The 23,994-nt window shown below is 33.7% G+C and overlaps 1 protein-coding gene and 1 pseudogene across 1 annotated transcript in view; both read right to left on the bottom strand.

The window, feature by feature from the left end:
• The window catches only part of LOC150098437 (nucleoporin NUP188-like), a 197,558-nt gene that overhangs the window by 26,718 nt on the left and 146,846 nt on the right, over nucleotides 1-23,994 (bottom strand). The window contains exons 14-16 of the mRNA XM_090405211.1: nucleotides 23,221-23,263; nucleotides 12,498-12,698; nucleotides 9,988-10,077 (exon numbers count right to left, since the gene is read on the bottom strand). Coding sequence (XP_090261337.1) covers nucleotides 9,988-10,077; nucleotides 12,498-12,698; nucleotides 23,221-23,263 — 334 coding nt within the window. The remainder of the gene's footprint in view (nucleotides 1-9,987; nucleotides 10,078-12,497; nucleotides 12,699-23,220; nucleotides 23,264-23,994) is intronic.
• LOC150098438 (U2 spliceosomal RNA) lies at nucleotides 16,490-16,665 on the bottom strand (annotated as a pseudogene).

Below are 23,994 nucleotides of genomic sequence, written 5' to 3'. Positions count from 1 at the left end.
CACTTTAAGCAGGAAATAGTATCATTCCACTTACTCACACCAACTGATTATCGCACATATCGAATTCGTGTTAAGTGAGGTTTCCCTGTATCTTTATCTTCAGTTTTCATGTCACCTTGTTGATCCCTAAGAACTTTTATAGTGGTCTTTCCTAAATTTCTAAGCTTTTTTAAAATCCTTTAAAACTAGCTTTTAAACTTTTTTAAACAAACTTTAAACAGTGCTTTGCGATAAAATTTTCTCTGCCATCATCATCAACCTGACATATACCCTCAGGGGGGTATAGACGATAATTACAATAGTACTACATGAAAAAGTTACACCATTACTAACTTCCAATCAACAATCTTCCTCCAAATTAATCTGTTATCTGTCAAGATTGCAATATTATCATATCTTATATTTCTATCTTTTAAGGTACTTTTTACTGTATCAATCCTCTATATCATGATCTTCCTCTGGGTCTGACTTCCTACCACACCATCTTTTTCCTGACAACCTGACAAAGAACACTTGTTTTCCTAATCTTTCCTCTCCCATTCTGTTTAAGTGACCATACTACCTGAGATTGGCTCTACTAACACATTCCTGAAGGCTAACAATGGCAAGTTGTTTCCTAATATCTTCATTTTTAATATTTACTGCCATCAAATGCCATCTGTTCACTCCACTAGTCCTTCTCAGAACTCTCATCTCAGATGTCTCCAGTCTTTGGTCAAGTGTTGCATTTCTAACCTAGCTCTCAGATCCATAAGTAAAAATTGGTTTGAACATCATTGTGTATATACAGCTAATTTAGTGTTTTGACTCATTTCTTTCTTATTCCATATAAATTTATTCAGCTGACTTCCTACCATACCAGCTTTACTAATTCTGTTGTTTATTTCCATATTTAATTTACCGTCACTAAAAATTGTGAATAAATAGCTGAAATGTTTTACTTGTTCTATAGGTTCACTATTCCAGATGCAGTTGATGTTTTTAATGCTTCTGGATATTTTCGTTGTCTTTTTATTACTGATTTTTATACCAATTCTTACAGGCTTGTACCGGATTTTTTCAGAAGTATCACATTATCTGCATCAAGTAAAGAGCAATCACCAATTTTGATATCATATTTAAAAGTGCTTTCCTTCCTAAGGTGATCCATATAGATCATATAGATAATAAATAACAGTGGAGATAATGTGCACCATTGTCACACACCTGATTTTACTTCAAACCACCTTCCTTTTTCTTGTAGATAAGCTTATACATTGGTTACACATAGCTTTTAATTTTTAAGTTTTTCTAGAGACTATGTATTGTTCAATATAATGTCCTGTTTACACCATATCATTGTAACATTCTGAAGAGCTTTCCTCTTGTCATATCTTTTCCAGTTCAACAAAATGTAAATACAAATCCTTGTTATATTCCCAAAATATCTCAACTATTTGTCTTAAAGTGAAAATCTGATCCTGACAAGCTCTAATTGGCCTAAATCTAGCTTGTTCTTCACCAAGATTCCCTTCCACAATTGTTCTTAGCCATTTCTCAAGTATACATCCTACCAGGGACGCTCATTAGGTAAATATCTCTGTAATTCTTACACTTAGTTTTATTTCCCTTTTTATAAATGGGTGAAAAAAAAAATCCCATCTATCCTGTTTGTCTTAGACTGAATGCCTGTTCAGAGCCCAGTAACTTGGCTTCTTAGAAATCTATCTATCTATTGCCTATAATATGACATTATCTGCATTATCTACCATGTCTGTAAACTGTGTGGTGATCTTCTTGACAGTTCACTGTTTAAGGATGAAAAACCCTTCCATCTCTATATGAGACTAGTAAATTCACATTCAGTTGAAACGCTCTTATAAAGATTATTTGTTTCCTAGATGGGATCATAAAACAAATAAATTTTACAATCTCTGAACATCAAACTAATAAATTAATACATATTTAAATATAACAAAAATGGCTTAAACTTTTAAATTGAATGCAATAGCACACCAAGAAATTAATGTACAATGGAAGACCAAGAAAGCAATGATGTGAGAGATTGGAACAGGCCACGTGACCTTCTTCGATGGTCATCCCCTAGAAGGAGATTGGCAACCATGTCACGAAACTTTTTCTGTTTTTTGCTGCTCTGAAACATTTGTGGTAATTCAATCCAGTTCAGTCTTTAATGTCTTCAAACTACATTGTCCCTCTCTACCTCTCCCTCTTTCCCCTTCTAATATTAGTTTCTGAATGCCTTCTTGTCTAACTAGGTGTCCAAAATATTTGTTTTCATTCTTTAATGATTTTCATTAATGTTCTTTTCATTTTTGCTTTCTTTAAAACACCTTCATTTTTCATTTTCTTTGTCCATGATATTTTATGGACCACGTTTCTTTTGATGGTCCACATTTCAAAAGCTTCTAATTTTGTCTCTGCTTCTTTATTTAGAGTCTAAGTTTACTACTGTAGGGAAAGCTTGACCAGATATAGCACTTCATTAATCTTTTTCTTGTGTCTATGTTAATGTCTTCGGATATTAGAACAGTTTTCACATCGATAAAAGTTTTTCTTGCTATCTCTATTCTTTTTTTAATTTCTTTATGGGAATTTCCTCCTTCTGTGAACGTTTGTCTCACGTGGCCTAAAACCATGATAATAATAAGACGACGATGATGGCACTCAAGACTCATTACAGACAGGCCACCGTATACTACACTAGTTTACCTCATATTGCCATTCCTCTTCACAAATAAAAAGTACAACAAATATTTTTTAAATATTTGTTACAAAAGCAAACAGCTCAGAAGTATACAAATATATTTAATGAAATAATAAAAATACAACACAAAGTTAAATTTAAAGCTGTAAACTGTTCTTAGTATTAACTGATGTATTAATGTAATTTTTTTATGTTTTCTATAGAAAGAGAGAATGAAAAAACTGGCTAAAAGGTCATTATTGAATATATATTGTGCTGTGCAATCGCAGATATCCTCAATATCACACACAAGTTCTCTTCTTTAAAATGTATAATACTTTCTCAGTAATGGTCAAGAAAATTTCTTCTTAAAAATATCAAATATAAAATATAAAAATACAAATATCCATGGCATGGATATTTGTAGATGTCTTTAAGTGGAAGACGACTATCATTGCCAAATTTGAGACAACTACTCTACATACTGGAGATCTTAAGCGAAATATAAGTGTTTGTCTGGATTATTTAACTCAGAAATACCTAGAGTAGTAAAGGTACAATAGGTATCCAAACTTTTGTGGGTGGGATTCAAATAAAAACATTTATTTTATTTTTATAAAATAAAATGTTTTATTTATTTTCTTTTTATTTTATAAAAAAAAATATAAAAGAAATTTACTAAAATAAAGAGCCAAAAAGGCTTCACTTCGGTGATGCAAATTTATAAAAATTAAGTGGATATTAAATCCAGCATTATTTCAAAGCCGAATATAGAAACTATAAAAGTTTCATATGAAATTTGACCAGAGAGTTTACGGGAATACACTGACCGATATTTACGAGTTGCCCCAGCCAGACCTTATAGGAGAGATAATCGCTATGCCCAAGCGTCCATATATTTCCCTCCTATTGGTCCATTTTGAAAAGTTTTCACTGGACTGACAGCTGTTTCAAACTGGTTGGTTTTCATCAGAGACCAGGCAGAAACCTTAAGAGAGCTAAAACTCTCAGTACTAAGGAACTTGAAACATCAGAAAGGTGTATTTTTCATAAGCGAACTCTTGGTTGGTGAGTAAAAGTATTTACTAAAATAAAGAGCCAAAAAAGGCTTCACTTCGGCGATGCAACTTAAGAGAGTTTTTGCCTGGTCTCTGATGAAAACCAACCAGTTTGAAACAGTTGTCAGGCCAGTGAAACCTTTTCAAAATGGACCAATAGGAGGGGAATATATAGATGTGGGCATAGCAATCATCTCTCCTATAAGGTCCAGCTAGAGCAACTCATAAATATCAGTGAGTGTATTCCCGTAAGCTCTGGTCAAATTTCATATGAAATTTTTATAGTTTCTATATTCGGCTTTGAAATAATGCTGAATTTAATATCCACTTAATTTTTATAAATTTGCATTGCTGAAGTGAAGCCTTTTTGGCTTTTTATTTCAGTAAATACTTTTACGCACTGACCAAGAGTTCACTTACAAAAAATACACCTCTCCGATGTTTTAAGTTCCTTAGTACTGCAAGTTTTCACTCACCTTCTCGTGGTGCACCCTGTTGGGTATCTACTTTGATACTGAACGAACGAGGATGGGCTGGCAATTTGGGATTTAGCCGACCAAATTGTATTCTTATTGGTTAAACCAAAATAAAAAATGATGGTACAACATGACAAAATTTCATGCCGGCTGGGGCGTCGCCCGGTTAAACAAGGCCCCCGTTGTTTTCGCCAGGGAACCAGGGCGAACAGCGAAAAGTCAGCTACTGGAACAAATCTGAAAACAAACCCCAACTCAACATCACCAGAGTTAAAGATCGGTACTATCAACGTCAGAAGCCTGAATGGCAAAGAAATGGAGCTAGCTGAGGAATTAGATAAGTACCAGATCGACATAATAGGGGTGACTGAAACAAAAAAGACCAAAATTGGTGAGATCTTTCTGAGCAATAAATACAAAATGTTATATTCAGGCAATAACAATCAAGGAAAAGAAGGAGTAGCCATAGTATTCAACACAAAATACGAGGCTAATCTTCTTGAATGGCAGTCAGTCTCAAGTAGAGTAATGTGGGCAAATATGAGAATGGGGAATTGGACAATGAGACTTATTTGTGCCTATGGTCCCACAGAAGGTTCTACTAAGGTAGAAGTGGAGGAATTTTTTGAGGCTTTAGAAAAAGCAACTGACACAATGAAAAAGGAAAAGTTGGTCCTTGTTGGGGATCTAAATAGTAGAGTAGGAAATGATTGTGAGACATACAAAAATATTTTGGGAAAATTTGGAAAAAAGAGCAAAGCTAATAATAATGGCAAATATCTGTTGGATTTCTGCTCAGGACATGGACTGGTTATTACTAACACCATGTTCCAACATAAAAATGTGCACAAATTCACATGGAGAGAAGAGGCTAGGAATAAGAAAAGTCTCATTGACTATGTTATTGTTGATAGTGATGTTTTCTCCCTGGTGCAGGACACCAGAGTGTACAGAGGATTTGAAATTGGAAGTGATCACTATTTAGTCTTGAGCAGGATAAAATTGAATTTCATATTGAAAAGAATAACATGTAAGAAAGTTTTAAAGCGAATAAAAGTTGAGCAGCTCTCAGATGTAAACTGTAGACTAAAATACAGAAATATTATTGAAAAGAAAATGAAAGAGTTTGAGAACAGGAATCAAACCTTGGAGATTCAGTGGCAAACTCTGAAGGAAACATTGATTGATTCTGCCAGAGAGGCATGTGGTGAGGTTGTGTGCAAAGATAAAAAAATCAGAACTCCCTGGTGGACACAGGAAGTTAAAGAGGCAGTGAAGGAAAAGAAGAAAGCATATCAAAAGTTCCTGTCAAATAAGTCAGCTTTTACTCTTACAGAATACAGAGACAAATGTAAGAAAGCTAAACAGTGTGTAAAACTAGAACAAAAGTCATGGGAGGACTTTGGCAAGAATATAGAAAATAAATATCAAGAAGGTGGCAAAATATTCTGGAGGTTGTTGAAGAAGCTTAGGAATGGAGGAAAGAGTGCTGTAAAAGGAATTAGAGATGATAAAGGTGAAATGAAAACAGGAGAAAAAGATATCCTTGAAGTATGGAGTAATTACTTTGAAAAACTGCTAAATGAACAAAGCAGTGATGACAGCACAGTGATAAAAAACACTGACCAGGCATGCAGTCAGGAATACATATCCATACTTGAAGTAGAAAAAGCCATCAAAGGCTTGAAATGTGGAAAGGCAACAGGAGTAGATGATATTCGACCAGAAATGCTGAAGTATGGTGGTATAAGAGTCTTACAGTGGCTGCACTGCATAGTTCAGAAAGCCTGGACAGAGGGACGAATTCCCGATGATTGGAGTAGAGCTCTCATAGTACCCATATATAAAAAGGGAAATAAAACTGAATGTGAGAATTACAGAGGTATTTCCCTACTGAGTGTTCCTGGCAAGATCTATGCAAGTATACTTGAGAAACGGTTGAGAAGAATTGTGGAAGAAAAGCTTGGTGAAGAACAAGCTGGATTAAGGCCAAATAGAGGCTGTCAGGATCAGATCTTCACTTTACGACAAATAGTCGAGAAAGCATGGGAATATAACAAAGATCTGTATTTAAGTTTTGTCGATTTGGAAAAGGCATATGACAAGGTGCCAAGAGAGAAGCTATTCAATACGCTGCAGTTATATGGTGTCAATGGGGCATTATATCAAGCAATACTTAGTCTTTATTTGAGTTGTGAGTCAGCAATTAGAATTGAAGGAAGTACAGGAAGATGGTTTAATCTTAAATCTGGTGTGAGACAAGGATGTACATTATCCCCTCTGTTATTCATTATCTATATGGATCACATTATGAAGGAATGTGGTATTAAACCTGATATCAAAATTGGAGATGTTAATGTCAGCACTTTGCTTTATGCGGATGATGTTATACTTCTAAATAAATCCGCTACAAGTCTGCAAGATTCTCTGACTAAATTGAATAGCTGTTGTAATAGATATGGTATGAAGGTCAGCAATAAAAAGACAAAGACAATGAAAATAGGCAGAATCATTGAAAATGTCAACTGTGTTGTGAGTGGAGAACCTGTGGAACAAGTAAAACGTTTCAGCTACTTAGGCACAATTTTTACTGAAGATGGTAAACTAAATATAGAAATAGACAACAGAATCAGCAAAGCTGGTATCGTGGGAAGTCAATTGAATAAATTCATATGGAATAAGAAAGAAATTAGTCGGAACACTAAATTAGCTGTATACAAGACTGTGTTCAAACCAATTTTAACTTATGGATCTGAGAGCTGGGTCAGAAGTAAAACACTTGACCAAAGACTAGAGACCGCAGATATGAGAGTCCTGAGAAAGATTAGAGTCGTGAACAGATGGCATCAATGGCAATATCATATTAAAAATGAGGATATTAGGAAAGAACTTGACATTGTCAGCATCCAGGAATGCGTTAGCATAGCTAATCTCAGATGGTATGGTCACTTAAATAGAATGGGAGAGGAAAGATTAGCAAAACAAGTGTTCTCTGCCAGGTTGGCAGGAAAACGACCCAGAGGAAGACCAAGATATAGGTGGATTGATACGGTACAAAGTGCCTTAGACGATAGAAATATAAGATCTGATAATGTTGGAGTCTTGACAAGTAACAGACTGATTTGGAGGAAAATTGTAGATAGGAAGTTAGTAATGATGTAATTTTTTCATGTAGTACTGTCATATCCTGTACACCCCCTTGAGGGTACATGGCAGGAATTTGATGATGATGATGATAGTACTGCAAGTGTTTGCTCTCTTAAAGTTTCTGCCTGGTCTCTGATGAAAACCAACCAGTTTGAAACAGCTATCAGGCCAGTGAAACCTTTTCAAAATGGACCAATAGGAGGGGTATATATGGATGCTTGGTCATAGCGATCATGTCTCCTATAAGGTCCGGCTAGGGCAACTTGTAATATCGGTGAGTGTATTCCTGTAAGCTCTCTAGTAAAATTTCATACGAAACTTTTATAGTTTCTAAATTCTGCTTTGAAATAATGCTGGATTTAATATCCACTTAATTTTTATAAATATAAAAGAAATTTTACAAAAGAAATAAATCACATACAGTAATACTTAATTTTTATAAAACTGAGTATTACTGTATGTGATCAGTATAAATGCTCTGCATCTCAATAACATGTCCACCATTCCAAAATAAGATGATTTATTTCTTACAATATAAAAACATACAGTGGACACACACCATAGCAAACATAAGTATAAGAAAATTATGTGCTATGAGAAACCATAGAAAAGTCTGCCTAAGTTCCATACAACCAATGTTATTTTGAGTTCACTATTATAAACAGTACATGCTCATAACCTTCAAAAACCTTCTAGTAAACAATATCACAATCAGTGGAGAAAGAAAATGGCAGGAATTTGAAAATGATAACTGAAAAATGTTTATGTATGACCAGAACCATAAACAAAGGAGATGGTAGGAAGAAGATGAAGAAAAACAAAGAAAATCATGGGAGAAAACAGAACAAAGGAAATCATGAGAAACTGTACTGTGATGACAGAATACAAAGGATTAGCAAGAACAAAACAAACAACACAAAATAACAACATAAAAAAACACAAATACAAACTGTGATGGAAAACATAAGAAAAATATAGAAGATACGAACTTATAAAAATGAAAATGAAGAGTTAGTGTTTAAATTTCAAAATGTTATGTTAGCTTTAAATTAATGTTATTTACTAACTTTAAATCTTCATAATTAGCTAAATATGTGCAGACTGTGTCATTAAATACAAAAAATTAGATCAAAAATTCTAAATTTAATATATGGATAAAGAATTTTTCAGACACAAAATGAGCTTTTACACAGAGAAAATTCATATTAATTACACTTTTTTACTACCTTATTACAGAAATACTGTATTAAGGTAGAAAAGAAAAAGCTAAGCTATTTTTGGCAATGGAGCATGACTTTTTTTCAGAAATTTTACAGCATTTCATACTATAAAATTTTTGAAAAAAGTTTTTTTTCTATATTTCTTTAATATTTCTTTCTCTATATTTCTTTAATTTACAGATTCTAAGAAAACAGTATTGATTTATGCCTGTTGTCCATGACTGGATTTGTCTAATCAGGAAATAGTGCCAATCAATTTTCTTTCCTTCTTAAGCTGACTAACATTCATTTCTGTCCCTTCACTGTTTGTAATTGGAGATGATCAATTTATAAAACTGACTGTTACCAAAATTTTCTGTTATTTTGATTTTAATGGTACAGTATGTAGATATTTAGTTCATTATGAAGATTTCAGATAAACGACATTCTACATAACAATATATTACATAACAACATTATATATGATAATATATTACATAACAACATTATATATAACAATTAACATAGTGAATTTAAATGTTAATTCTGGATTTTCATATTTATAATTTTATACCCTTCAAGTTCTCTTCTCTCTGATATATCTCCCATTATTCTAGTTCTCTTCTTTCTTATGTCTCCATTACTTTATCTTTTTTCTTATATCTCCCATTACTTTATCTTTTTTTCTTATGTCTCCCATTAATGTTTGCATTTGTCCTTTTTCATGTTATCATTTTGTGTGTTTCATGTATGGTTCTTGGCAATCATTTATATTGCTATAAATGTACAATTTCCTATCATTTCCTTTGTTCTATTTCACACCATGTCCTTTGCTTTTTAATGGGAATGAAGCCAGAAGGGATCAATCTCTTTCTGCTATATTTACTATAGTGAATTTTGTGCTGTAAAAAATTATTTCTTTGGCACCTGGGGTTTGCTAAAGCAAGTGTCTACTGTATTTTCAATACATATTAAATGAAATTTGTGATAAACAAATAGGTTTACATAAAGAAGCTTAATACAGATTTCTCATTAATGAGAAATCTGTATAAACTGAGTTTATATTAATGAGTATCATATCATTAAACTTAGACCATATTTCTAAAGAAAGAAGAAAATTAATGCATGGCAACATCAGTCAAAATACCTCCACTATACATGAGCACTGCTATGTAATCTAAATAGCTTTTATGTTAGTTACGGTGTTCCTCATTCCAAAAGTGTAATATATCTTAATATATCGTGATAGACAAAATATCAAAATGAGCAATCAAATTTAGATTTATTAACATCAGTCACTGAAATGTAATTCATAAATTCTATAAATTTTTATTATATCAGATCTTAATAATCATTATACAACTATTGAGGGGGGGGGTGCTATTTGTTTCATCAAAGTCTATTGAATATTATTTGAATACCTCATGTTTGCCTAAAGAGTCAGCATGAAAATGAGATAACAACAAACACAGCAATGAATACACAACATCATGAGCAACTGTAGCAATTATCTGAAAAAAATAAAAATAAAATAAAAAAGGATTTGATCTTGTCACTAATAACGATCCTATTAAACATTATTATCAGTAAGAAACTTTTTAAGAAAAAAATTTACAAGATGAACGTTTCATTTGCAAAGAAAACATTACTTAAAAAACATCCATAAGAAATTGCATATTTAAGTCTTAAAATGAAGATTTTATATTAATGATTTAATATATTAATATTAATTAGACATGTACAACCTGAAATGGAACACAAAGCTATAAAATAAAAATTAAAAAAAAAAAAAAAAAAGAAAGAAAACTGTTAAGTTGATTGCAGGCATACTCAGTTTATATCTCAGCTACAAATTCTGATAACATCACCTGGTTAGCTGAGTCTTTAGCATATCCACTCTACTGTATTTTCAATACATATTAAATGAAATGTCTCATTAATGAGAAATCTGTGTAAACTGAGTTTATATTAATGAGTATCGTAGCACTAAACTTAGACCATATTTCTACAGAAAGAAGAAAACTAATGCATGGCAACATGATTTAATATATTAATATTAATTAAACATGTACAACCTGAAATGGAACACAAAGCTATAAAATAAAAATTAAAAAAAAAAAAAGAAAGAAAACTGTTAAGTTGATTGCAGGCATGCTCAGTTTATATCTTGGCTACAAATTCTGATAACATCACCTGATTAGCTGAGTCTTTAGCATATCCACTCCTGACCACCAGGTTGCCAGTTTGAATCCCATGTTGAGAAAAGATGCTTGTGTTTGTCTTTAGGTACAAGATGAATCTCACTGCCTGGTGCAAGATCACCTCCCCACTTATTGGAGGCACTTGAAAAAAGCCCCATGTTTGGTCTCTAGAGTAAGGCTTCAATAAGACTATGTGAAAAATGAATTTTAAAAATGCAAACATGTGTGTGTGTGTGTGCATGTGTGCGTGCGTGCGCATATATGTATACACACATTTTATAACCCACAGTACGAATGTACTACAGGTTTAACATAAATCCTTCATGGGCTAGAATCACATTAAAAAAAATCCTCATCATCAATTTCCTGTTATGTACTCTCAAAGGGTGTGCAGGCTACTATGACAGAACATGATTAAGTATATCATTAAAATTATCATTAATCTCCTATCAACAATTTTCCTCCAAATTACTTGTCAACATTCCAATATTGTCCTATCTATCATTTCATTCTTCTAAGGCATTTCTGACTGAATCAATCCATCTAGACCTTGGTCTTTCTCTGGGTCTTTTTCCTGACACTTGGCATCAAATACCGGTTTTGCTAGCCTTTCTTCTCCCATTCTGCTTAAGCGACCATACCACCTCGATTTTGCCCTGCACACACATTCTTGAATGCAAAAAATGTCAAGTTTTTTCCTAATGCCTTATTTTTTAATCCGATTCTGCTATTGATGCCATCTGTTCGGCCTGCAACTTTTCTCTTGATTAAAGTCCTTTAATCAAGGGCTTTACTTCTAGGCCAATTCTCAGATACGTAATTTAGTGTTTTGACTAATTCCTCTGTTATTCCATATAAATTTATTCAACTGGATCCACAACATACCACAGTTTTGCTTATTCTGTTGTTAATTTAAGCGCCTCCACAGCTCATTTGGTATGGACAAAGCCCTTTTGGTCAAAAAGACTTGGGTTCAGTTCCCATCCTTGATATGAAGAACCTTTATCTGGTCTCTTTTGACTAAAGGTGAGTTAGCCGGTCTCATACGGAGATAGAGGGTTTTTTCATCCCTCGGAATAGGCAAACCGGCCCTGTGAACACACACACAGATTAGTCATAAAATACTTGCCATTAGATGCAGCAAAGGAGTGATGAGCTGGCTGCATTAATTTGTCATAAACCCCTCATTAGAAAGGACTCTATCCATTCTAAGGGATGGATGAGAAGGGAAGGAAGGAGAATTTCCAAATTTATTGGAAGTTTTTCCACTTGGTTAAACTATAAATTAAAGATGCCAAGAAATTATATTCTTGGTTTAATCCTTTTTGGACCTGAAGTTATTCCAAGACTGGGCAACTTGTGCTAATGACGTCACATCACATGCCTTAGCATCCCATAATACAAAGCACATATCCTTACAGACATGTATGATGCTATGCATTATGGGAAGGGTCACTACCCATACCAGTTTCGACTTTTATTGAGGTCTCATCAGTGGGAACCAGACCGAGAAGTGATACCAAGGTTGAAGTAATGCAGAACCAAGTGGAAAAACTTCCAACATCTATCTCTAATCCAGAGTATTTTAGCAATAAGTAATGCTATTTAACAGATTAAACAGAACTAATGTATTTACCAACAAAAAAAAAATAGTATAACATATAAATATAAAATATTACTTGTATGAAAGATCATGTACAGAATAAAAAATTCACTAAAAATATTATTACCCCATTTCCAACAAGAGTTGGACAAGACAAAGCAGAGGTGAGGTAGTCAAATACACCAAGCTGCAAAGAATTATGTCCAAGTCTCTGAGTTGTTTCATTTGCATCCAGGTCATTATTCGATCTCCTGACTAGCATCCAGGCCAAAAGCAATGGAGAAAGGAATGTATGGTTGCCCAAAATACAAAATAGACTGTCAAGTTGCTGAAAAATATGAAGTTCATTATATTTCACAGTAAATAAATTAAACACGAAATATAGCTTCTTAAATGTCATAATGAGTATCTTTCACAATTTTTATGCAAATTAAGACACAAAATCATAATATCAACAATAAGAACAACAGGTAATATCTGACTAGTGTTTCAATTGGCATCATTAGAAGAAGACAGTCAGTTTATTTATTTATTTATTCGTATGGCATGAATATCAAAACATGCAGTAGAATACACTGTCACTTTAATAACATATAAAATTAAAAGTCAAAAGTCATTTTAAAAACCAATAAAATTAAAAGGTTACATTCATATTGGTCAGATAGTTCATAGCTTTGGGTGTAGCACTTAAAAAGTCCAATTTGTCTCCTGAATATGTTCTGAGATAACACTGAGTCACAATATGGTTCACAGTTTGTCTCTGAGCTCCACAATCACAAGGCAGGGATGGTCGTTTATCCCATTTAAAAAGCATGTCTGCACATACACCATGACCAGTTCGTATTCTATTAAGCTGAGTTCAGGATTTTCGTGGGAGGTGTGAGCAAGCATCAAAACTTTCTTGTAATTCATTGAGAAAATTTTGTGATGTCATCTGTATGGCTCTCCCACTGTTCTTGCCACTTTTGCTTCAAGTCAAAGTTAGAATGTAGTAGTAGTTGGGCTAATTGTAGTGGTGGATGTCTTGGTCTCAATTGTCGTACACTTAAGTCTGGGAGATCTAAATGTATTGGTAGGGCTGTGTTCTCCAAGATTTTCTTATACTCCTGTAAGAGAGCCTTAGTCCTGCGCAGATTCGGTGGAACAATGTTACTAAGAGCTGGAAGCCAGTGTGTGGGCATTGATTTAATTGTGCCAGAAATCAGTCTCATTGTATTATTTAGTTTGCTATCAACAAGTCTAACATGTGTGCTATTTAGCCACACTGGTGAGCAATATTCGGCAACAGAGAAAACTAGACCAAGAGCAGTAATCCACAGATTATCGGCTGTTGCTCCCCATGTTGTGCCTATTAGTTTTTATATTATGTTGTTACAGGTTCTTAACTTAGCAGAAACGTTTGTTAGGTGTTGCTTGTAAGAGAGGAGCATGCAGTCCAGGGTAACGCCCAAGTACTTTGGAAACTTATTGTGTCCTAGTAAACATCCTTCAAAGAAGATATGTAAAGTAACATCTGCCATGTGATTATTAAGGTGAAAGCTTGATACTTCTGTTTTGTCTGGATTGAGCTGGAGCCTCCATTTTTTATAATATTCACCTATAGTTTTCAGATCTTTTGTAAGTACGTCTTCAGCCTGATTCATGTTTTTATCGAATGGCAATTACAGTGTCATCAGCATAACAGAACTTGCGTGAGATGGTAGCAGGCAAGTCATATGTGTACAGGTTATAAAGTAAGGGTGCCAATACTGACCCTTGTGGGAGACCATTATTAAGTTTTCGTTGTCGGGACATTTTATTTCCTAATATAACTTGAAAGAAATGTTCAGTGAGCATGGAGGAAATTAAGTGTGCAGTCCGTTTACATGGGACAATGCTAAGAAATTTGTATATAAGACCTTCACGCCATACTGTATCATAGGCTGCTGTTAGGTCCAAGAAGACAGCTGATGTTTTTTCTTGCTTTTGAAATCCAGCTTCTATGTATGATGTTAAAGTGAGAACTTGATCACAGCAACCACGTCTTTCTCTAAAACCAGCTTGCACAATTAGGACATGCTGCATAATTGGTATGGACAATCTGTTGTATAGAAGGCGGTCTAACATTTTATAGGTGCAACTCAATAAAGCAATAGGTCTATAACTTTTTGCCTCCTGGGGTGGTTTTCCAGGTTTAAGAATAGCAACTATTTTTGACTTCTTAAACTGGCTAGGTAGTCGGCCAGTCAATAATATATCAGAAAAGAATTCACAGAGCCATTTTATAGTATTTGGCCCACTATTAATCAGAAATTCAGGATGGACATCGAAGCCTAGGGCCTTGCCTGCTTTGATATCTTTTATGACGGCTTTTACTTCATCTATAGTGAAGACTGAGACATATTGTGAGAAAGCAGGGGCATTTATTTTTAAAGCTCTAAGTTCTTTCTTAACTTTCTTGGTATGTTCATGGTCCCTAGGTGCCCTTGATATATTAACGATTTGATTAGCTATTTTCTAAGGGGAGATGATTGTGCTTTTTCTTTTAGGTAGATTAGTTGTGGATAGTTGTTGGAGAAGATTCCAAGCTTTTCTACTTGATCGTTAGTCAAGGTTTTCAACCGTATCAATCCATTTTGTTTTTCGAGATGAGTTCAGGCTATGTAGTAATTCATCTGCTATTTCAGGATCTTCACTTTTCAGGAACTCTCTGTAGAGAAGTTCACTCTCTTCATTCCATCCAGGGACATAATCTTTTCTGTAACCTCTAGGGATATATTTTTTTGCAGTTGATATGATTGCTCCTACAAATCTCTTGTACTCTGCAACTCTAGCAGGTATCCACCGAACACATTTATCCAATTCATTCGCAAAATTTCTCCAATTTGCTTTTTTAAAATTCCAACGCGGTCGTGGAAAGGATCTTGCTATAGGTAGTGTCATACCAATTTCCAGTAACACTGGTCGATGTTGACTGTCTGGAAAGTTAGAAAGTACATATCGTTTTGCTGGCAATGTTTGCCCTTCTATGTTTATTGAAACACAGAAGGGCAAACATGTTATTACTGACTCACAAGACAGTCAGTAATAATAATTTACAAATGAATAAAATGTACAACATAAATTAGGTTTACAAGTACTACAATGACTGCAGCTGGAAAAGAAAGCATATGATTCCATAGACAGATTTTTTTTTTTATGGTAATCCCCACTCCCATACCCGAGAGGTTATTTATTCCAAAGCACATTAGTAAGAAGAAAAGAACCGATAATACTGAATATAAAAACCTGTATTTATTTAGCGTATGGCATAATAAATAAAAAAAAAGACATATGACATCAAAATATATAAATACGTATTTGTGCAGACAATATAAATGAGACAAGTAAAAACCTGTAAACCGTACTCTTTAGGAAATACATAAGAGGAGAAACTGTACCAAAAATCACAGTACAATGACTGGATGAAGAAGATGAAAAAACTGTTCTGTGAGATTTAGAACTGTGATGAATAGCTACTGCATGTGTAGGAGGGAGGGAATTACTGATGCCAGCTAGGATGAACAGTGACCACAGAAATATATGAAAAAACTGCTAGCAGCTTCTACTGAACATCTGTGTGGAAGAGAATGGAGTGAAATGGTCAGAGCTGGATTATAAATCAACCAATGTTCTCTCTAATTTTTACAAGTTTCCAGTCTCAGACTCAATGTGTGCATTTCAATTTAGACATTTTGAGGATTTAACAGACACTAAAACCACTAATAATGATGAAAAAAAAAATGTCAACATCAAAGATGGCATTTTCTTGTCTAGCTGTAACCTGAAAAACCGCAAGCACTAAATTAATTATCTTTATCAATGTAGCAACAAAAATCCCTAATGTTTGCAAAAGTTCAAGTGACTATACTATTAGGCTATAGACACTCTAAATAAACATGCCTCTGCAACTTGTAGACACAAGAGTGAGTTTGTTCACCCAGTGCAGGCTAAAAGTTAACTACTTAGAAATTTTTTTTTTCAAACTTTTCTGACCACAACCACATAAAAAAAAATACATTTTACATCTCAACTCAGCACACACAGAAATATCTATATCTATAAGGCAAAGATATATATAAGAAATGTATATATAAGGCCAAGAAGTGATACACGGAGGACAAGGTTTTACAATACCAGGTAACTCATGGCAAAGGTGAAGTAAGCCCCAAGCACTTCACCACCTTCCAAAAATCAGTTTAATATCTTGTAGCTGATATCAAATATTAAGCTGGTAAGTACAGGTACTACACTCAGCCAGAAGGCAACAAAACAAAAAAAAAAAAGTGTAGTATCTGTTCTTATCGGTTCAATATTTAATATGGCCCCATCGGCCCTCCCCAAGATATTAAACTAATTTTATAATAAAAACGAATAGAATAAAATTACAATAAATAAATGAAATAAAATAAAATAACTAGATCAAAGCTATTATAACATCGAAGAGACATTCAATTCATATAGATAGTTTTGTTACAGCGAAAATGATGTCCTAATTTAACATGACCATTGTTATATTAGATTTAAGATCCTGGATTACCTATGGTCCTATTTATAATTAACACTTAGGGAGAAAGGTTAAGTGGGTAGAATATGTGCCTTCCATATGTTTGGGATTTTTAGATCATCATTAATGTTAAGATTAGGGTGGTTAATAAGAATCTTACAGGCCTCCTTAAATTTACGTTCATACCATGTTTTGGTGTGATGTAAACAACTGGTGCTTTTCCAGTCAATTCTATGTAAAGTATTCAGGACATGATGAGAAAGGCCAGCTTCACCATAGTTATTATATTTAATGTGTCGTTTATGTTCCTTTTGTCTGATAGGGATTGTGCGTCCTGTTTCCCCTATATATATGGTAGTTACATGTGCAATAAATCCAGTATACCCCAGGGTAGGCCAGCAGAGGGAGTGGGTCTTTGGATGAGTTAAGTAAGCTTTTTAATTTTGCAGGTTTAAAGGTGGCTTTAAGGTTGTATTTCTGTAGTATTCTTTTTATTTTATCTGATGTTCCCTTAATGTAAGGAATGGTTATAGTTTTATTGAAGTCTAGTTTATCTTTGCTCTTTAGTGATGTCTTATAGAGAATTCTGTCGATAGTGTTTTGGCTGTAACCATTTTTTAGGAAACTATTGCTGATAACTTTAAATTCATCTTTAAGCATTGTTCATTGGAGCAAATTTCAAAGCCGTTTTTTAGAGTATTAATGACACCTATTTTTTGTGTTAGGTGGTGGTAGGAATTTATGCGTATATATTGGTCAGTATGTATCGGTTTCTTCCGGTAAACAGTGAAGGAAAGACTGCCAGAATGAAGACGTGTGGCAAGTGTACCTAGAAATGGAAGTGTGTTCTGCTTTTCAATCTCAACTGTGAACTGTATGCGTTTGTGTTGTCTGTAAAAAATTAATTAATTTTTTAATTTTATTTGTATTTTTATTTAATTTTTTTTTTTATATTATATTTTCACTAGAGGACATGCCAGTAGAATAACCAGTGGTGAGCTATAAAGGGCTCACACGAGCCCTTTGTTAATTTTTTTCTCAAATTTGCGAGCCACTTGTTCTTGTTTAATAATCTTGTAGAACTAGAAAATACCACCGTGGAATGTATACATGCTACTATAATTGCTACTTTAAATTCATATGGATGTTCTGATAACTATATAAAAAATCATTTCATTGCATTTTGTTCTGATGGAGTTAGTGTAATGTTAGGAAACAAATCAGGTGTTGCAATCAAGCTTCTAAAAAAATTTTCCAACTTTGTGATTTGGCATTGCGCTCATCGTTTACACTTAGCATTAGACGATTCAATAAAAAACATTAAAGAAATAAATCATTTTGAAATATTTATGGATAAATTATATGCTTTTTATCATCAATCACCAAAAAATCAACGAGAATTAAATACGATTGCAAAAGACCTTGGCATCGAAATTTTAAAGATCGGCCGTGTGTTTGGACCACGATGGGCAGCTAGCAGTTTACGAACGGCTCTTGCTTTGTGAAGAAATTACCCAGCTTTATGCAAGCATTTTGCATCAAACGATAAATATAAGGGCATTTTAAACCGACTTCTCAATTTAGAATTTTTAAAAGATCTAGCATTAATGATTGATATCCTACATGAATTATCATCTGTCAGAAGCTCTACAAAGTTGCAACATAAGTATTATAAGGGCTAAGTTAGACCTTTTTTTTTTTTTTTTTGCTCAACAATGCGAGCCCTTTGTTAAAATTTCCATAGCTCACCACTGAGAATAACCATTGATCAAATCATTGTCTCTTTAGCATACTGTGTGAAATGTAACTCAGCTTGTCCTTGTATATTTGTATATACTCCAGATGATGACCTTAATATGAAGGTCAAAACATTGGGAAATTAAAATAGTTATTTATAACACGGTTGTAAAGTCCAGAATTTCTAAAATGAATGCTGATTACTGTGTAACACTAAAAAAAAAGGATCCTGACGTGTACCCTCAAGGGGTGTACAGGATATGATAGTACTACATGAAAAACTTACATCATTACTAACTTCTTATCTAAAATTTTCCTCCAAATCAATCTGTTACCTGTCAAGACTCCAACATTACCAGATATTATATTTCTGTCTTCTAAGGCATTTTGGCTGTATTCACCTATATCTTGGTCTTCCTCTGGGTCTTTTTTCCTGCCAACTTGGCAGAGAACACTTGTTTTGCTAATCTTTCCTCTCCCATTCTGTTTAACTAACCACCTGAGATTAGCTCTGCTAACAATGTCAAGTTCTTTCCTAATATCCTTGTTTTTAATATGATATTTCCATGGATGCCATCTATTCACTCCACTAATCTTTCTCAGGAGTCTCATATCTGTGGTCTCTAGTCTTTGGTCACGTGTTTTATTTCTAACTCAGCTCTCAGATCCTTAAATTAAAATTGGTTTGAACACTGTTGTCTCACATACAGTTAATTTAGTGTTTTGACTAATTTCTCTCTTATTCACACATAAATTTATTCAGTTAACTTCCTACTGTAATGAGATTGCTTTTTATTTTTATTCATCTCGATAAAGGAGAATTTTACACTGAGTGTTTATTATTACACAATGGTTCCATTCCGATTGGCAAAATGACTTTTAACTGTTAGAGTTCGGAATATCAGTGACTCAAGACCAAATACAAAAAATATACACATTTAATAAAAGTAAAACAATATATACACTTTAAATAAAATTACATAACTACAAAATACAGGATCCAAGGCCTTCTAAAATAAATCTACACTTTAGAGATTTGCTTATCCAAAAATATTAAAATCAACCATTTTCTGACTCATTCTATTACTGATTGTTTAACATACACTCAATTACACCTACCTATTATAAACACCATGTTTTCACAACAAAAATGTTCATCAGAGTCAATTTCTTTGTTAGAGCCTTTTCCAAAAATATATATATTTCCTTCTTTTCCATGGGATCCTCCCTTATCACCCTTATCTAGCATACAATATTATTCCTCCTGTCTTATTGAAGTATAAATACTTTTACCTCTTGCAGTTCAATTTGATGCACAATTCACTAATTTTTGTACCGGAGAAAGAAAGTTTCTTCTACTACCTCGTAAACTACATATCCAAGTTGAGCTAATTCCATCGCCATTTCCAGCAAAAATAACAAATAGATAACAAATAACAAACTCTTACCTCTTGCAGCTCAATTTGATGCGCAATTCACTAATTTTTGTACCAGAGAAAGAAAGTTTCTTCTACTACCTCATAAACAACATATCCAAGTTGAGCTAATTCCGTCGCCTTTTCCAGCAAAAATAACAAATAGATCTGGCGTCCTTAAGACAGACGAAACTTTCCATTCGGTGTTTCCTCAAACATTCAATTAGAACATCAACTGCAATATCTTCTTTTATAAACTAAGCACTTGTTGACAGTCTCAACTCCTCCAGTTTAAAGACTCACAGTTCACCGATTCCTTTTCAAAATCATGTATTAATATTCTCCCGGCTGTCATGTAAAGTTTAAAGAACTTCCCAAGAACAAAATTCCTCCAGTCTGTGTTCTTAAACTTCCATTAGCTCTTTTGTTTTCCTTATTACCCCCCTCCCAATACCGAACTCTCACTCTGTCTGTCAGCTATCAATCTCCTCGGCGAGCATGTGTATTCCATGTAAGTGGCGTGAGAAATTAAGTATAATGGCTGACATATCTGTTGGCGCAACGAGAATGTCTTTTCAAAACAGAACACTTGATAATTTCAAATTACAATAACAGAATTGAAAGTATGCCAATTATTAGAATCTAATAAGTATATTAATTTCAAATGGTTTACAATTGCACACATTTTATGTTGGAACATGGTGTTAGTAATAACCAGTCCGTGTCCTGAGCAGAAATCCAACAGGTATTTGTCATTATTATTAGCTTTGCTCTTTTCTCCAAATTTTCTCAAATATTTTTGTATGTATGACAATCATTTCCTACTCTGCTATCCAACAAGGACCAACTTTTCCTTTTTCATTTGTCAGTTGCTTTCTCTAAAGCCTCAAAAAATTCCTCCACTTCTATCTTAGTAGAACCTTCTGTGGGACCATAGGCACAAATAAGTCTCATTGTCCAGTTCCCCATTCTCATATTTGCCCACATCACTATGCTTGAGACTGTCTGCCATTCAAGAAGATTAGACTCGTATTTATTGTTGAATACTATAGCTACTCCTTTTCCCTGATTGTTATTGCCTGAATATAACATTTTGTATTTATTGCTCAGAAAGATCTCACCAGTTTTTGTCTTTTTTGTTTCAGTCACTCCTATTAAGTTGATCTGGTGCTTATCCAATTCCTCAGCTAGGTCCATTTCTTTGCCATTCAGGCTTTTTATATTGATAGTACCAATCTTGAACTCTGGTGATGTTGAGTTGGGGGTATGTTTCAGGATTTGTTTCAGTAGCTGACTTTTTGCTGTTTGCCCTGCAACCACAATGGAAGGCTTGTTTAACTGGGTGACATCTCAGCCGGCATAAAATTTTGTCATGTTGTACTACATCATTTTATATTGTGGTTTAAGCCATTAGGAATACAATTTGGTCAGCTAAATCCCAAATTGCCAGCCCATCCTCGTTCATTCAGTATCCAGGCTGAAAATTCTGATAAACACCTAGAACGTGGTTCTACCTCAATTTCTTCATGGTGATATCATAACTTTTCGGTATACCCTCATAATTACTAAACTTTTATTACGAGACAAAAATAACTTTTCAGGACATAACTTTTTTTAAAACAAACATCTTTTTAAAAGGGTAAATATAATTATGGGAATATATCACAAGGGGTGCTTAAGGGTCAAAGCTGTATAACTGAGAGGAGACCTCCACATAGCCTTTAAAGGAATGCGGAGAACCGACCAGGGCTTCTGACCTAATGTCCAATCCTCACCTTCTCGTGGTGCACCCTGTTGGGTATCTACTTTGATACTGAACAAACGAGGATGGGCTGGCAATTTGCACCCTGTTGGGTATCTACTTTGATACTGAACAAACGAGGATGGGCTGGCAATTTGGGATTTAGCCGACCAAATTGTATTCTTATTGGTTAAACCAAAATAAAAAAAATGAGATAGGAAGTTAGTAATGATGTAATTTTTTCATGTAGTACTGTCATATCCTGTACACCCCTTGAGGGTACATGGCAGGAATTTGATGATGATGATGATGATGATGAATATATCACTTTTGTAAGATTCATGCAGAGAAACTTTATGAAGCCATGAATTCTAAATGTTGATTTTTATGTTGAGAAGTGAACAATAGATCTGAAGCACAAGTCCTTGGTTCACTTTCCAACCATGAAATTGAATAGAACATTTCAACCATGTGCCTTAGGTAGAAAAAAATTTTTAATCCAGACTTTTGAAGGAATTGGTTACGGTCATCTATTCAGATGGGCTGCTGAATAAAAGCCAAGGACCTGATATTAAGTGACATATGGAAATCACTTATTAAATCTTTTAACATCAGAGACTTCAACTTCACCAAAAATCACCTTCTATCATTAACTGCAGACAGTTAACACATGCCAATGTAATTTCACATTTATTTGTATGAATTTATTTATTTATTTTTCTTGTAATGATTTTTCAGTGTTTAATTCAAATTTCTGGTCTATTTATATACTTTTGATGTTTATTAAGTCCTAAAGCTACCAATTTCATTTTAGGTAGTGGTTCGAACTGTGGGTGTATATTTCATATTTTACAAGTAATACATTTCCTTGTTGTTGAACGTTTTTAGTCATAAAACATTTTCTCTTTAAATATGAAAACTATTTTTTGGAAAATGAGAAAAACACTTTCAGTTGCTTTACATATTGTTAATTCTCCTCACTGTTATATTCCCAACAGATGGTCACAACTCCATTTTCCCTCCCCCAAGAGTATATTAAATAACTTACAGGCAAACCATTTTAAAATGAAATTTTGAAAGTGAGAATGTATTTTGATACATTTAGGCCAATTAGATGTGTGTGTATGCACTAAAGTTGTTAAAAATCATGTATTAAAAAAAGGAAGATTTTTTTCGACAAGAGAACAAAAGTTATTGAGAACCAAAACATGAACCAACAACTATAAAGTAAAGCCTATTATATTCTTTACTTTTCCTATGGGTTTCACATTTCACATAGCAGACTTTGTACAGTTTACACAAAGTCTATGTTTATGCACATTTATAAAGCCTAATGATTTATTTGGAATAATTAAGAGAATTTGGTAGATTTGCCAATTACCTTTCTGCTGTTTATATACTTACTTAATAACTTCAAAACAAAATAACTAACCTTCAAAGGAACAATATTCCGAAAGAGATCATATTCAATTGCTCTGAAAAAAAGAGAAAAAAAAACATAACAATAAATAAAGAAATGGGCACATGCACACACACACACACAGTCCATGTCACTATGACAAACTCAAAGAGATCACAGGAATAATTTGTTACAGTGGATAGCTATAATGAATTTTGTTTAGTAGGGCACTGTAAATACAAATGGAGTTTTGTTTGGAATTTTCATAATATTTTGTTATAGTAAGAGTAGACTGTACATGAAATATAACAGCTGAATGAATATAAGAACTGGAAACCTGACTGAATGATAATACTAGAGGTATCATAATATATAATTCAAGTTACCAATTAATTGGGATGAAAACTGTTGGTTGGAAGCTAGCAATAATGAAAAATGAACTATGTTGAACTATCCTAATATACTATACATCTGTTTGCTGGCCTAGCTGGCCAAGTATTAAGTGCACTTGCTCTCTGACTAACAAATTCTAATTCTAGTATGGATATATGTCTGTTTGATTATCTTTAGGTAAGAGATGAATTTCATCATCCAGTGTGCAACCACTGTCCTATTTAATAAAGGCCAGAAATAGCTTGAAAAAGTTCCATATTTGGTCTCTCCTGGAGGAAAGGGGAATGAGGTCTGGATTGTGTAAAAAAATAAATAAAAAATATAAAAATAAAATGAAATAAACAATTTAAAGAAAACCCTTTGCCTACACACACAGTACTAACGTACCATAGCTTTGCAAGTAACATAAAAATC

The sequence above is a fragment of the Typopeltis vanoorti genome, chromosome 15 (genome assembly GCF_054136105.1).
Source record: "Typopeltis vanoorti isolate ZY-2024b chromosome 15, IOZ_Tvanoo_1.0, whole genome shotgun sequence".
NCBI classification, from domain to species: Eukaryota; Metazoa; Arthropoda; class Arachnida; order Uropygi; family Thelyphonidae; genus Typopeltis; species Typopeltis vanoorti.
This window is presented reverse-complemented; position numbering and strand designations above follow the sequence as displayed.